At 44.4% G+C, this 15125-nt stretch overlaps 1 protein-coding gene across 1 annotated transcript in view; it reads right to left on the bottom strand.

Moving 5' to 3' along the window:
- VWF (von Willebrand factor) overlaps positions 1 to 15125 on the bottom strand; it is a 248544-nt gene that overhangs the window by 196099 nt on the left and 37320 nt on the right. The window contains exons 7-9 of the mRNA XM_006128153.5: positions 10377 to 10593; positions 6161 to 6283; positions 286 to 397 (exon numbers count right to left, since the gene is read on the bottom strand). Coding sequence (XP_006128215.3) covers positions 286 to 397; positions 6161 to 6283; positions 10377 to 10593 — 452 coding nt within the window. The remainder of the gene's footprint in view (positions 1 to 285; positions 398 to 6160; positions 6284 to 10376; positions 10594 to 15125) is intronic.

Here is a 15125-nt window from a genome sequence, read left to right as displayed (position 1 = left end):
GGAGTTTAGTTTGCAAGCTTGTGTTATTCAGGAAACAAATATTTTTCTACTGCATGAAAGACTATATCCCTTACATAGTTCTATTAGCTTGAATACCGCTATGGAAATAGAGTTGAGTTAGTTTTTATGATTAGCTCGCTTCTGAGAAGAGGCTGGCACTTCCAAATCTGAGATTGGACATTTGCCAATTAAAAGAAAGAAAAAGTGGGGGAAGTGCACAAAACTGAAGAGCAGTTCTTATCTACAGCAGCCTGGCTCACATCAATACCTCATCATTGTATTTACCATGAGTTGCAGTCCTGGGAGATGGAGGAACCAGGAGGATAGCGCATGCCAGAATGTACGCAGGAACACTCGGAGTGGTCAACGCAGCTATCACCATCAAGTAGCTTCCCCACTGGATAGTTCAGGCAATGGCAAAAATCAAAAGAAACACACATATTAGATCCACTCTTGACAAAATTTCATGTGCATTGCCATTCAAGGTCACTCACAGAGCTAAGTGAAAAGGGCTGGGACTGTCCAAAGAACCTTATACGAAGTGATAATGAGTTTCATTCAGTTACGGCTTATACCTGCAAATGTGCTGAATTATGCATTTCTGGAAGCCCTGTAGACATCCTTTTTAAGCCATGCTGCACAATCGATCCCAGGATGGGGTGGGAGGGAGGGTGAGCTCAAGCCAGAAATCTATGTTGAGCCACCTCCAATGCTAGCGTGTGGGAGAAGAGGAAGAGAGAAAAAATCCAGGCCCAAACCTGCACTGGAATGTTTATGATCAGGGCTAGCTTGGAAGCTGTAATCTAAACATAACAAGCCATGGCCCCATATGTGCTGTCACCATTGGGTGGTAGACCCTGGACCAGTGTCCCAAGTCTTTACCAGGATTTCAATGGGGGCAGAGAGGCGAGTAGGGAGACCATAGCCAGGGGAGAGGACATAGTAACAGCTGGGGAAAGATGAGTGGGCTAGGGGGTGGAGGAGCAAGCTGGTGAACAGCAGGAAAACAGTGAGAGCCTGCAGTTTTGCTGGCTGGCCAAGATGGGAAATGCAGTTGTCTCAGCTAACAAGCTGTAGAAGGAAGCTGAGTGCAACATGCTGGCCTGTGAGAGGAACAGAACCAGAGTCAACTCCTTCCCCCTGTCACTCACACAGCAAATCAGGAATGAAAGGGTTATGGCCCCCTAGAGCCCTTTAAAGGATTATTATGCCCATGCTATGGATGGATAAACTGAGGAACAGACAGGTTACACAATGAAAAGCCAGGAATGGAGCAAAGGATTTCTGGCTTCCAGAGTCCTATGCTCACAACTAGACGACACATCCCATCCCTCCATTTGTTTCCAAGAAGTCCATCCCAGTGAGAAATTAAACGGCGACCTGTACATTTAAAAGCAGCTGGGCTTTCCCAAGAGAAAATGGAACGTCTGTCTTTTCCTGGCAAAAACAACTATTCTTTAAATATTAAAACAACTATGAGGTGCCCAATTTGAACTGGCTCCTTTTTCTCTTGGAGCAGAGGCTAGGCTAGGCTGGAGCAGGAAAGAAAAACACTGGTAAAATCCTCTCAAGTTCCATCTTGAGCAGATTCCCTAGCCGCACACTTTGTCGGATCCTTCTTGGATACGTCATAGTAGGAAACTCACGTAAAATTCCCCATCACCAACGCTGCACTGAAACGAACCCGTATTTTGAAGTCTTTCTTCTTTTTCTCTCCCTGCCACACACTTTGCCATTCTCACTCTCCAGCACCCTTCCCTTTCCCCTCTTACAGTTCCATTCCTCTGCACTCTCCTCTCCCCTGTCTCCTCACCAGAGAAGCTACAGTGTAACCTCAGAAAACACCAGAGTTAGGGACTGATCAGTTAATCACACACCTCCTTTAGAACCAAAATTACGCAATCAAGCAGCTAAGGCAAAAAAAATGTTGCTCCCCCAAAACAGTACCCTGGTGTGTTAAACATAAGCTACTAATAAAAAAGGGAAACATTTAGGATGTTTGACAAAGTAGAAACTGTTTCTGTACTTGTTTCTTTTAAATTTAAATGGTTAAAAGCAGCATTTTTCCTCAGGACAGCACATTTTCAAGGCTATATTAAGTCAATCATAGGTGACCACTTTCCTCTCTAGCCAGGAGGGTCTTGATGCCCTCCTCCATCTATGGCCCCACCCCAACCTCCAATCTTTCCCCAAAGCCCCCCCACCTCACCGTCATTTCACCCCCTTCTTCACCACTGCTCCCAAGCACGCTGTGTGCCCTTTCTCTTCCTGAACATCCCAAATGCCACAAAACAGCTGTCTGGTGGCAGGCAGGCAGCACTGGGAGGGATGGGAAGGAGTTAGTCCATGGAGATGCCAGCAGACAAGAGGCCCTGAGGGGAAGGCTCAGAAGGGGAGCTTGGCTGCCAGGGAGTGCTGAGCACCCGCAGCGTGAGTGCCTATGAAATCCATGTTCACTTGAAAACTTTTTAAAGAACCACCATACATTTTGGTTCAGTTAAACGTGCCAGAGGTACAAACAACAGCCATTGCTGAGATGTTCGCAGCTGAGGTTCTACTGCATTTGAAACAACCAGCTGTGAAGCAGCATAGCAGCAGTACTTCACAGCTCAGATGCCACTCTCTTGGTTCCTCCCTACCCTATCTGTGTTGCGAGGGGATGGGAGCAAGAGGAAATCAGCCAGCTCCAAAGTGGATTTATTGTTGTATTCCAGTTCACTGTGGTGTTAACACCATGATGCAGGTATAGGCCAGTTTTTGTGAGGCAGGGCAGGGCAGAGGACAGACTCAGCAGTACCTGTTGTTCTAAGGACTAGCCTAACCCAGCCTCTGCTTTTGAAGAACCCATCCCAGCATTAGCCAGGCCAGCCCACTTAGGCTATGTCTACAGTGCGGGTGTTTTGTGGAGGAAGAAATGAAAATGGAGTGCTCATTTGCATATCTCACTCTCTCATTTGCATATCTTCTTCTGATCCTTTTTGTGGAAGACGTTTTTGCGATAAAAAGCTCTGTGTAGATGGGGAGATTTGTTGGGGAAAAACTCTTTGCGCAAGAGCCCTTGTTCCTCAAAAAAGGAGGTTTACAGGCTCTTGCACAAAAGGGTTTTTTTCTGACAAATGGCCCGTCTACACAGGGCTTTTTATCCCAACAACCCCTTCTGAAAAAAGGATCGGAAGAAGATACGCAAATGAGAGCACACGATATGCAAATAAGCACTCCATTTGCATTTCCTCTTCTGCAAAACACCCACAGTATAGACATAACTTTAGGCTGTGTCTACACTGGCACGTTCTTGCGCAAGTAAACTGATATTCTAATGTATAAAATCAGGGCTCCTTGCGTGAGAACTCTGACACTCCCACTCAGGAAGAAGCCCTTTTGCGCAAGAGCTCTTCCAGAAGAGGCCAGTGTAGACAAGCAACATGAATTTCTTGTGCAAGAAAGCCCTATGTTTAAAATGGCCATCAGAGCTTTCTTGCACAAGAGACCGTCTACACTGGCATGGATGCTCTTGCACAAAAGCACATCTCTTGTGCAAAAGCAAATGCCAGTGTAGACGCTCTCTTCTGGAAGAGTTTTTGCAGAAGAACTCTTCCGCAAAAGAGTTTTTGTGTGAGAATGCGCCAGTGTAGACGCAGCCTTAGTGTTTATAATTAGAGGCAAAGCAACAGTAGATATAAGCAACAGTGTCTACACTGAAAATGCATTGACCTAACTCTATGCCTCTCGCAGAGGTGCAGTTCTTAAGTGGGAACACTGAGCAGGTGACGTGGGTGGGGGTGACATTTTAGTTAGCTGCTTACTGAGTTGGGTGGACATAAACCACTTTGCATCAATCTAATACCATAATGTAGATCAGGTCCCAAGAATGCTCTAATAACCCGTGCAGCCCGCCATCATCTGAGTTCCTTACACAGTTGTCTTTGGAATTGTACAAGCCGCTTGGTAGACAAGATGAAAAGTTCAGAAGCATTGCGGCTGCAGGAAGAGAGTGCTGAGCAGCGCCCATCCCGAGTACCGGCAAAAGGGATAAATACTAGCTATCGGACCAGAGGAAAGTGTGTAGATCTGAAAGGCTAACATGGTGACGGCATGCCTTACAAAAAGGAACTATACTGAGGTTTGTGAAGCATTGGTATAGGTTCTCTAGGGAGGTTGTGGAATCTCCCTCCCTAGAGGTTTTTAAGTCCCGGCTTGACAAAGCCCTGGATGGGATGGTTTAGTTCGGGTTGGTTCTGCTTTGGGCAGATGGTTGGACTCTATGAACTCCTGAGGTCTCTTCCAGCCCTAGGATTCTATTTCCAGACACAAAGCTTGTCCAGGGTGAGGAAGGAAAGTGTGAGGTTGAGTAGCAGGGATTCAGAGATTCATAAATTTTAAGATCCCAAGGGGCATTGTGATCATCTAGTCCAGGGGTGGGCATTAATTTTTGAGAGGGAGCCATTCCAAAAATTTGGAAAGTGGTCAAGAGCCTCACTCTTCCATGATATTAATGGAGATGTGGGGTCTGGGATGAAGGTTGAGTGCAGAGGGGAGCTTGGGATAAAAGATTGGAGTGCAGGAGGGAGACTGAAGTCTGGGAGGGAGTTTGGGTAAAGGAGGTGGTTGTGACCTAGGGCAGGGGACTGGAGTGCCGGAGTTTAGGATGTGACCTACGATAGAAGGGGATTGTGATCTGAGGCAGGAGATTGGGGTGCCAGATCTGGGAGGGGGTATAGTTGTAAGAGGGGGACAGTGAGTTTGGGTTTGTTGAGCAGGAGGTGGCGGAGGATTGGGGCAGGGATGGGGTGCTAGAGGCGGACTATGGCCAGGAGACTTACCAGCCAGCAGACAAACCAGCCAGCCTGCCTGCAGAGCTACGACTTGCAGAACTTAAAACGTTTCCCAGCCAGCCAGCCTGCCTGCTTGCCTGGCCATGTGCTTCATTGAATAACTGAGCCGAGGAGAGGGGGCATGGTTCTTCCTGGCTGCCTTTTATTTTGGCCCATTGGCCAGAAACCAGCCAATGGAATCATGCTGGGGGTGGAGCGGCTCCTGAAACTTTCCTCCTCCCCTCCAAGTTTTGAAACCAGAAGGAATCCCAGCAGCCATGGGCTGCAGGGCAAACAGAGGAGCCTGCGGGACAGATCTGATGGGTTGGAGGGCCGTAGTTTGCCCAGGCCTGATCTAGTCTCACCTCCTGTATAACACAGCCTATAGGAGTTTGCCTGTTAATTAACTGGTTCATAGAGATTCCCTGCCACCTCCAATAGGTATCTTTCTAGGCATGCTGTGTACTGTCAAAAAACTTTATCCTAACAGAAACAATTTGAGGTATAAAATAGCTGCAAAGAGCAATTTAAAATGGAACGGTGATGGCACCCTCTAATTTTAGCATTGTGGCCACTACCATCCCATGAAACTAAAGGCACATTTTCCACATGTTAAAGCTCACCCAGTTGCATGAGGTATTGAGTAAATTACTGCAGAGTGTTACACATGTGTCTTTAAACACCACAGTGAAGTCTACACTCTAAACGTGAACCTCAAGTCTATTCCCACTGGGAGAAGCAAGAGGAGGGAGAAATGTGGTCTTTGCAGCCAGAGATAAAGATTTCTTCAGATGTCAGTGGTGGGCATATTAGAGGAAGGCAGAAAAACCACATAGACCAAGTTCTGATCAATATAGTCATGCAAGTAGCCCCATTGAAGTCAAGTAAATAATTTGTGTGAAAAAGGCAGGAAGAAGAATTAACCCCATATATGCAAACCACTAAGCATCCACTAGTCTGAAATGTCAAATATTTCCCCTTTTTGCTTTAATGAACCCCCTCAGGATTAATTTTCTCCATATCTTCTTCTGAGAGTTGGATTGCTCTAACCCAAAGGAATAGAGAAGCATTTTGTAGATTTTTAGGCATCACATGGTACAGCTCCAGGCCTGGAAGAAGGACCTGTTCACAAAGGCCTTTATTTTTTTTAGCTGAACTTAAATAGAAGTCCTTTCATAGAGAAGCATACAGGCAGTATAGAAACTGACCTGTTCTAAGGGCATGCACAAAGAGAAGCGCTTCTGGTTTCAGGAACATTTGAAGACAGACACTGGCTCTCTTCTTCTCATAAAATAGGTAACATCACTGCCAAATGTTCCTCTGTGTAAATAAATCAGTAAATAAATTACCAGGGCAGCTGCAGCCATCAGCACATTGTCCTTGACACACTTCATTGATATTCAGACTCTGGCAGGTTTTGACACAAGGAGACACACACTCCATATACTCCATGCCAACTGGACATCTCGGCCCTGAAACAATTAAATAAAATTAGAAATATATATCCCTTAATAACTGTTAATCTCTTTAATTACTATAAAATGAACGACCAGGGTCAGAGAAGAGGTCAGATCCACTCTGATCAATTATTTCATTTTCGGGAACAAAATATTTAATGGATGTTAATTTTGTTGCTTAATGTGACAGTTGAATCTTCCACTTTGATTTATACAAGAACACGACCCTAGTGAAATCGTGTATATATCACCAACAGAAGATGGTCCAGTAAAAGATATTCCCTCACCAACCTTGTCACTTTGTTCTACATACATGTTTAAGGCACACGAAAAAAAACCTGTGTTTTTTCACAGAACCTATATCATACACCGAAAGAAAGCAAATTACGTGACGACAATTCTGAGTGGACTCCATGTGTGATCCATCACTGAGGAAAGTCCTGCCATGTTATTTAGCTGCTTGCCACACACAAATAGGTTATATTCCTCCAAAAGACTTGCAGTACCCAGCTCACTCACTGTGTTGCACTGATGCCTTGTATTGCTAGAGAGAAGTGAATCAGGTGAGGGACCTCGAAATCCCAGAATACCGCTAGGAGCTGCCCCAGCCTCAGTGTGAATGTGTTCATGAATGCACACATCTCCAGGGCTTCTCTTATCAACTATCATCAAATTTCCTGTTAATTCTGCTTCCCAGTGACTTTACTCGTGGGACATACGCATCATGACACAGGCAATTTTCCCCATAATGCTTGTATTAAATGGCCATGTGATAACTACATTGGTTTGCACTGACAACACTACACCATGCAAGCAGAGTTTCTTTGTGGGGCACAATATTCAGTAAAAATAAACACAAAAAAAAGCAATGTCCTCACATTAGGATTAGTGATAGAGATGTAGCCGTGTTAGTCTGGGGTAGCTGAAGCAAAATGCAGGACAATGTAGCACTTTAAAGACTAACAAGATGGTTTATTAGATGATGAGCTTTCGTGGGCCAGACCCACTTGCTAACATCTTTATGGCTGACCTAGAACAAGGTTTCCTCAACTCCCGTCCCCTTTTACCCCTCCTCTACCTACGGTACATCGATGACATCTTTATGATCTGGACGCATGGCCAAGAAACACTGGAGATATTCCACAGAGATTTCAACAACCTACACCCCACCATCAACCTCAGCCTGGACCATTCTACACGAGAGATCCACTTCCTGGACACCACCGTACAAATCAACAATGGAAAATTAGACACCACTCTCTACAGAAAACCCACCGACTCATACAGTTACCTACATGCTTCCAGCTCCCATCCAGAACACACCACACGATCCATCGTCTATAGCCAAGCCCTTCGATACAACCGCATCTGCTCTAATCCCACTGACAGAGACCAGAAGCTTCAGGATCTCTACCAAGCATTTATAAACCTCAACTACCCACCCAGAGAAATAAAAAAGCAAATTGAAAGAGCCAGACGAATACCTAGAAACCATCTACTTCAAGACAGACCCAAGAAAACCAACAATAGAACACCACTTGTCATCACCTACAACCCCCAACTTAAACCTGTCCAACACATTATCAATAAACTACAACCTATATTGGAACAGGATACCATACTCAAAGAGGCTCTGGGAGACAGACCCATAGTCTCCTATAGACAACCACCTAACCTCAAGATGATTCTTACCAACCACCACAGGACATACCACACTAATACCAACCCTGGTACCTTCCCTTGCAACAAACCCCGTTGCCAGCTTTGTCCACATATTCATTCTGCTGATACCATTATTGGACCTAACCAAGTGAGTTATAAGATCAAGAACACATATTCCTGCGCATCCAGAAATATAATCTATGCTATCATGTGCCGAAAGTGTCCGTCTGCTATGTACATTGGACAAACATCTCAGACACTTCGCCAAAGGATTAATGCCCACAAAACAGATATCAGACAAGATCACAAAGAAAAAACAGTTTCTTGCCACTTTAACCAGAAAGGACACTCTCTCAATGACTTAACCACCTGCATTCTGCTACAAAGACCTTTTACATCTGCACTTGAAAGGGAATCCTCTGAACTGTCATTCATGTTAAAATTCGACACTTTCCAAAAAGGACTCAACAAACATTTGAACTATCTCACCCATTATCAAGATAGTTTCCCCAATTATCACCTCTAATACCATTAACTCACAAACATCCCACTCTCCCTACCTCTAATATCATCAATTCACAGACACTTACCTTCCTTCCTCCCCCCCCCCCCCCGCATCCCCCTCCTGTTCTGCAATGTGATTTGTCCTTTTCATATTTGTTCATTTTTTTTAATTGTATCCTTTGGTACATATGGTTGTGACTACTTTCTTCCACTATTTGATCTGAGGAAGTGGGCCTGGCCCACGAAAGCTCATCATCTAATAAACCATCTTGTTAGTCTTTAAAGTGCTACATTGTCCTGCATTAGGATTAGGGCACAGAGTGGTCTCTTTCCATGGGGACTATACGCGGGACAGGCCTCATCTCTCTAGAAGGCATCAATAGGGCCCTCATTAGCAGAAGAAAAATAAATCTAAACTTTTTTAGACAGTTGACTAATCCTAGACAGTGTGGAATTAAGATAAAATTTACCGAGTTACGTTTAATGCCTTTGAGGTCCATGGTACTAAAAATGCAAAAAAATTAATGTGTTATTGGGAGACTGAGGAATGCAATGACTGGAAAGGACTAGAAACTTCAAAAGGCTTTTTGGAACAAGAGGAAGCGAAGTTCATTGGAAATACTTAGTGTAAACAGATTGTAAATGACTCATCTCCTAGTCCATCCTTTTGAAGCTGTGCCTTGAGAATAACACATTGTCTACTAATTAGCTGCTCCTGGAAACTCCTGATCAAAGACCCCCGAATCATAGAAAGGATAGGCTAAAATTTTTCATGAATGCGCTAGTTCTGAGCTGAGGATGTTACGAACTTGTGACCAAAAAGAGACAATTTGGTGAGTTCTGAAAGACTAATCACCAGCCACAGCCCCTGTTGGAGTAGTAAGCTGATTAGCATATTAGTTTGAATATGTTTTCCCAGCACTGCTTTTACCACAAGAATAAAATATGCTTGCATAAGAACTGATTGGTAAATCATAACGGTGGCCAGCTACACTGTTACTAATCTCTGAGGAGCAAGCAAGGAAACAGACTGCTAGTGGACTCACAGTCTAATCAGAAAGCTGTTCAGCCTGGAAATACCTACGTCAGAAGGGAGAAAGATGGCAGTCTCCACCCAACTGAGGTGACAACTAAGTAGTAAAACACTAGAGTGGATGTCCTTGCCAGACCATAGATGGGGGTACAGGTGCAGTGACCTAAACTGTCACTTATCTCCTCCACCTCAACGTAAACAAAGGAGCTCCCTTGGTCTATAGGAGAAAACAAATGCTGCTGATCAGGATGGAACAAGGTTCTGGCCCTTCCCCAGGGCAAACGAGGGACTTGATTTACTGTTCCCCATGCCTTGTGTAGTTATTTCTGCCAGTGCAAGGAGAGTGTTGTGTGAATGTAATGCATAACCAGATCAGAGTGGCATCATTGTGCACATCCTTGTATTAGTGATAACAAGTGAGCAACATGCAGGGCAAAAAAGGCTCACATCCCAAGGAAGTAATTCTGCCTCGTTTATTAACCAAACTCTCCCCACTGGCAACTGAAAGAGATGTTCTGGAATACAGCAAGTTCTCATCGTTTCCCTCCGCTCTCTGCACTCACCGACTTTTAGCCGCTTCTTTGACCTGCTGGGTGTTATCATCTGTCCCTAATAAAAGTGTGCTTCCTTGGTCAAAACAGGCTAGACCCAGAGTTGGAAATCAAGCCAACTCATCCCAAAGCTAATGGCTGGCAGCACTCTACTGCTACTGGACATCATGGATAGAAGCTCCTGTAGAATAGATTCAAGCTAGTAAAGAATGAGCAAACAAAATAATCTCACTTGATAAACCAGCACCGGATTGAAAACTTTTTCTGACAGCCCCTCTGGACTACAACGTACAGACCTGCAGGTTAAGCAGTAATATCCTGAAGGGGAAGCTTTGGAATCATTACCACAGAGACTTACTACACAAGCTGTCTTTGGGCCAGCCATCCACAATCACTCCTTGCTGAGCGCAGCTCCTGGCATACTCTAGGAAAGTTGGGCAGTGGCAGTGCATGTCCTGAGCACAAGTGCACATGTCTTCTTCACAGAGACCAATGAATGGCTCTGGATCAACTCGATGGTGGCACCTGGAGAATACGGAAGACGTCCTTAGCAGCTGGCACCTTTCCATGACATCCTGCATAATTAAAACAAGTGAGCAGAAAAAAAATCAAAATGTTGTTACAAAATGCTTAGATCAGTGTTCTTCAACCAGGGAGTCATGATCTGTACACAAAGCCATCTGGGAAACCATGATGCTTTGAAAATTGTAATATACTCTAAAGCAAATACTCCTCCACTCCACACACATTCTTACCCTTCAAAGTCAAGTATTGGAGTGATGGTGTCATAGATTATAGGTCAGAAGGGATCACAAGATCATGTAGTCTTACTTAATGTACATCACAGGTCAATAAACACCACCCAGCCCTCTCCTCACCAAGCCCAATGACCAGAATTATATCAAATTATTACATCCCTCAGGAAACTGAACACTTACCTGTCCCAGGCAGAGAACAGAAAAGACTGATATGTAAACACACACAAATAAGTGATATATGCTTATTGTTGTAATGGAAATATTTTGTGTTTACTTTTATAGTAAAAGTAAGGGGGTTACAAAAGATTTATACTTCAAATATAGGACTGCCAACCTGAAAATGTAGGGAAATACTGGTTCAGAGTCACTCTACATATCTCTGTGCCTTATGGTATAGAATTAGACCTGCTCAGAAGTGTATTCAATATGCAGTACTTCTAAGAATGATTCACCTTGAGCTCAAGTGGCAGGGATATGGCTGAAGGAGGAGGCTGCCTAGAATTCCCTACTATTACCAGGAAGATCCCATGGTCGAGGTGTGCAGCACAAATGAAACTATGAAGTTGCTAACTGGACACCAACTTGTAAAAATGTTAACAAGATTTAAGAAAGGTTGAGAGATCTTAAACAGTTTTTCCTTTAAAAAAAGTAAGGGCCAGGACCACAGCTGGGGCAAATAAACATAGTTCCATTGACTTCAATGGCATTATCCCCAAACTTAAAGTTAGGCATGTGCCTATCTCTCTCTCTCTTACTGGACTGGATCCAAACAGCCTGATATAACCTCCATCAAAGTCAATGAGAAGATTTAACTAACCAAATGTGCTATACAATTCAGTGTTCTAAGCTCAAGACTCAAAGATGCAAATGCAAAAATCAACATTCCAAAAGCAATAACCCAGCCATATTTACAGGACAAGAACACATTCACTTATTGCAATGGCTGTACTTAGTCAATGGAAAAAAATGGTTAATTCTTATTATTTTAATGAAACCTTTGAGTTTATCAGAATTCAGACTATTATGGCATCTGTAGTATAATTAGGAATATGAACGCGTAACTGTGTACATCAGTGATGTGGACTCATCAGTTAACCTTCATAGTTACATGCAGGCTCCCAGTATTCACGGTGGCCAGTAGAGATGTCATCATGTAGACGACTTATTGGTTAATCCCGTCGACAACACACATTTCCCCCTCTTGTTGCCACTGTATCAAAGGCAGCAGGGAAGGAACTGGAGCCAGTGCCCATGAGGAGATGGCTTAAAAGCTAGTTCCCCACAAGCACCGGATCCATTTCCCCTCCCCCCCCTCCATTCCCCCAAGGCTTGGACTGCTGCCTCTGACAGGGTAGGCTGGAACTGATATGTGCAGGGAGGTGGCTTTCAAGCAGGTTTCCCTCATTTGCCAGCTCTGTGGACCCACCTGCCCCCCTGCTGCTGCCTCCTACAGCAGTGGTGGGAAGGGGCAGGACCCGATGCTTGAGGCAGCCAGCTTAAAAGCTGGTTCCCCGTAGCACCTCCTCCACGGTGCTGCCTGTCCCTCCCCATAGGGAGGGCAGGGGAGGCTGCACAAAGTAGCCTCTGCCCTTGGACAGTCTGAGCTCCCTGCTTACAGAGGATGCACTGCATTCCATGGAGCTGCCTCTGTCCATGGTGAGCCTGGGCCTGCTGTGAACAGCGGCCTCTGTCCACAGGCAGTTCAGAACTCTCCTCCCCACCCCCACACACAAGGGCTGCTGCCAGCCCACACTGCTCCCTCTGTATCAGAGACAGCAGCGCCTCTGATTCAATGTGTTGGCTGTATCAGAGGCAGCAGCATGGGGTGGTAGGCAGCTGGTCCTCAAGGGGGCTGATTTTTAAACTGGCTCCCCTCACAGACCAGCTCCCCTTAACATCCTGCGTGCCGCCTCTGACAGTGAGGCAGCAGCGGGCCTCCTGGGAGTGGAGCTGGCAGAGCACTGGCTGCTGGCCCTGCCCCTGGGGCTATACGATAGTCATGTAACAGCTAAGATTTCATGCAGTGAAACATCCCTAGGGGTCAGCTTAATAGCCAGCTCCTGGCATACACTGGCTCCCAGGGAGCTGCCTGTCATTCCCCCACCCCCACCCCACTGCAGTAACCACTGCAGTTTTTCAGCAGTTACACGTTTACTTGAATAAATGAATTTTAACATCCCTAATTATAACCTGACAAGTCAGACCTCATTCCTAGGGTAGGGTGGGGGAGACTGTACTTTTATTAACATAATTATATAGATATCTGTAGATTCCAGAAGCAGAAGGATCATCTAATACTGTATTGCCCAATTCTAATATTTCTAGAGCCTGTATTTTCACTGCAGGATTAGGAGATAAGTAAATGTCAGAGAAGTCATGGGAATTACTCCGACCCTTCAATTTCAATAACAATGATTGACATAATGGCTGTGGGTTAACTAATTATATATACACAAGTAAAATATGAATCTATGCAAGGAAGCAATAAATAAATACTTAATCTGAGTCTGACCTATTTAAATGTTTAGCTGCTGGTGGTGTGAGAGAGATTAATTTAAACTCAATGCTCAAAATGTTCCAAGGACTTTAATACATTATAACTGATGTTTTCCATCTTCTGATGCATCTTGCCAGTGCATCACTGTTGTTGATTATTGATGTTTAAATCTGAAAATTTAACAATTATTTATATGTACGGAATTTGCAGCATCCAGCCAAAAAGCAATACAGATGTGGGGGCAAATTATTCTCAAAAGCTCCATTTTCTGAATCACTGTGAGTTTGTAGCTAATCTTTGGTCACTTGGGAGCACTCCCTTGTAGCTATGTGGCACACCCTGGCCTCTCAGATATTCACTATGATAGCAAGATATGAAAATAAATTCTCCAGCTCCAAAGGCCCTGCCTTCTACTCTTGGAACTAAAAAAGAATATCAGTTAGGTGTCACACCAGAGGGCCTTCAGGCTGCTCTTTGCACATGGAGACACGTACCATCGTGGAGAAGCTTGCAGGGCAGAGATGGTGACAATGTGATGCACAAATCGAGAGCACCAGGGAATGACCATGTCTGTGTCCTGCTTACTATCAGCAAGTACTGTCTTTTCTCTATCAGGAGGGACATTATTCAGACTAAGATGCAGTTGCAGCTGATGCAGTTCTAATTCCATTCAGTAAAGGGCAGTAATTAGAACTAACAGCGTAGAGGCCAAGTATCAGCTCTGGAGTAAGGAAGCAAGATAGGGATAGGAGCAAGAATGAGCAACAACTGCTAGACTGAAACTCATAAGAAGCTCAAGCCATAACATTTTCACATGGATTTTTAATCCCCTCCCCCTGTGAGCTGCTGCTGCTGGCTGAAAAGCAGGCCAGCTGTCTCCCCTCAGCCAGTCAGGCAGGTCTATGCAATGCAGCTGAGTTCATTAGTCTGCCTAGAGGCTGGGCATGGCTAATCCTCAAACTCAGCAGAGGGTGTTCAGTCCTGACAGATAGCAACAATTCTGAACAGCCGTAACTTGTAAGATTTCAAAATTTGTTTCCACGCTGGAACAAAAACAAAACCTTTCCAGTGTTTTCCCAAAAATCTGTGTGCATCCAAGAGCTAGGGTCCAGTCCCTGCTCTGCCTGACTCAGAGTGGAGTTTTTCCTCCCAAACCATGCAACAGGACTATGCAGCACTTTAAAGACTAACAAGATGGTTTATTAGGTGATGAGCTTTCATGGGCCAGCCCTACTTCCTCAGATCAAATTGTGGAAGAATATTGGCATATTTATTACTATTCTCCATGTATAGAGAATAGAGTACACCTCTATTACTATTCTCCATGTTCGATCAGGCAGAGTTCAGACTTGCTTCAGTTCCCAGTGTCCCAGTCACCCAGCCATAGGGAATCTCTTTGCTCTCTTTTCAGCCTCCCTGACAAAAGTTTAAAGGAAGCTGATCTGTCCACACAAAACATTTCAGCAACACAAAATAGCATATTTTGCTAAAATGACATTTCAGATTATTTCCACTGACATCTTCCGGCAGTAGGACACACTGGTCATTTCACTACTCTGTTATTTAACCCTCAGCTTAATAACATACACATTATTTTCTCTTTGGATGTAGGTCAGTGGAAAGAGGTGATAGTATTGTTCCATGAGAAATTTAAAAGGCCGCTGATTTAATTTGTTGATAAATTACTTATGATTGGAGATGGGATCAAGCCATCACATTTTGACCTGGATTTTAAATGCCCTCCTTCCAGTTTCAGAAAGATTCGGTTAGTGGGGTAATGTTCAGCTGGCTACAAAATGTAGAAAAGAACCCTATTTGGATTCTAAACAACCCTCAAGGCTACAGAAGTTTG

This window comes from Pelodiscus sinensis, chromosome 1, assembly GCF_052426305.1.
Source record: "Pelodiscus sinensis isolate ZL-2025 chromosome 1, ASM5242630v1, whole genome shotgun sequence".
Classification (NCBI taxonomy): Eukaryota; Metazoa; Chordata; order Testudines; family Trionychidae; genus Pelodiscus; species Pelodiscus sinensis.
This window is presented reverse-complemented; position numbering and strand designations above follow the sequence as displayed.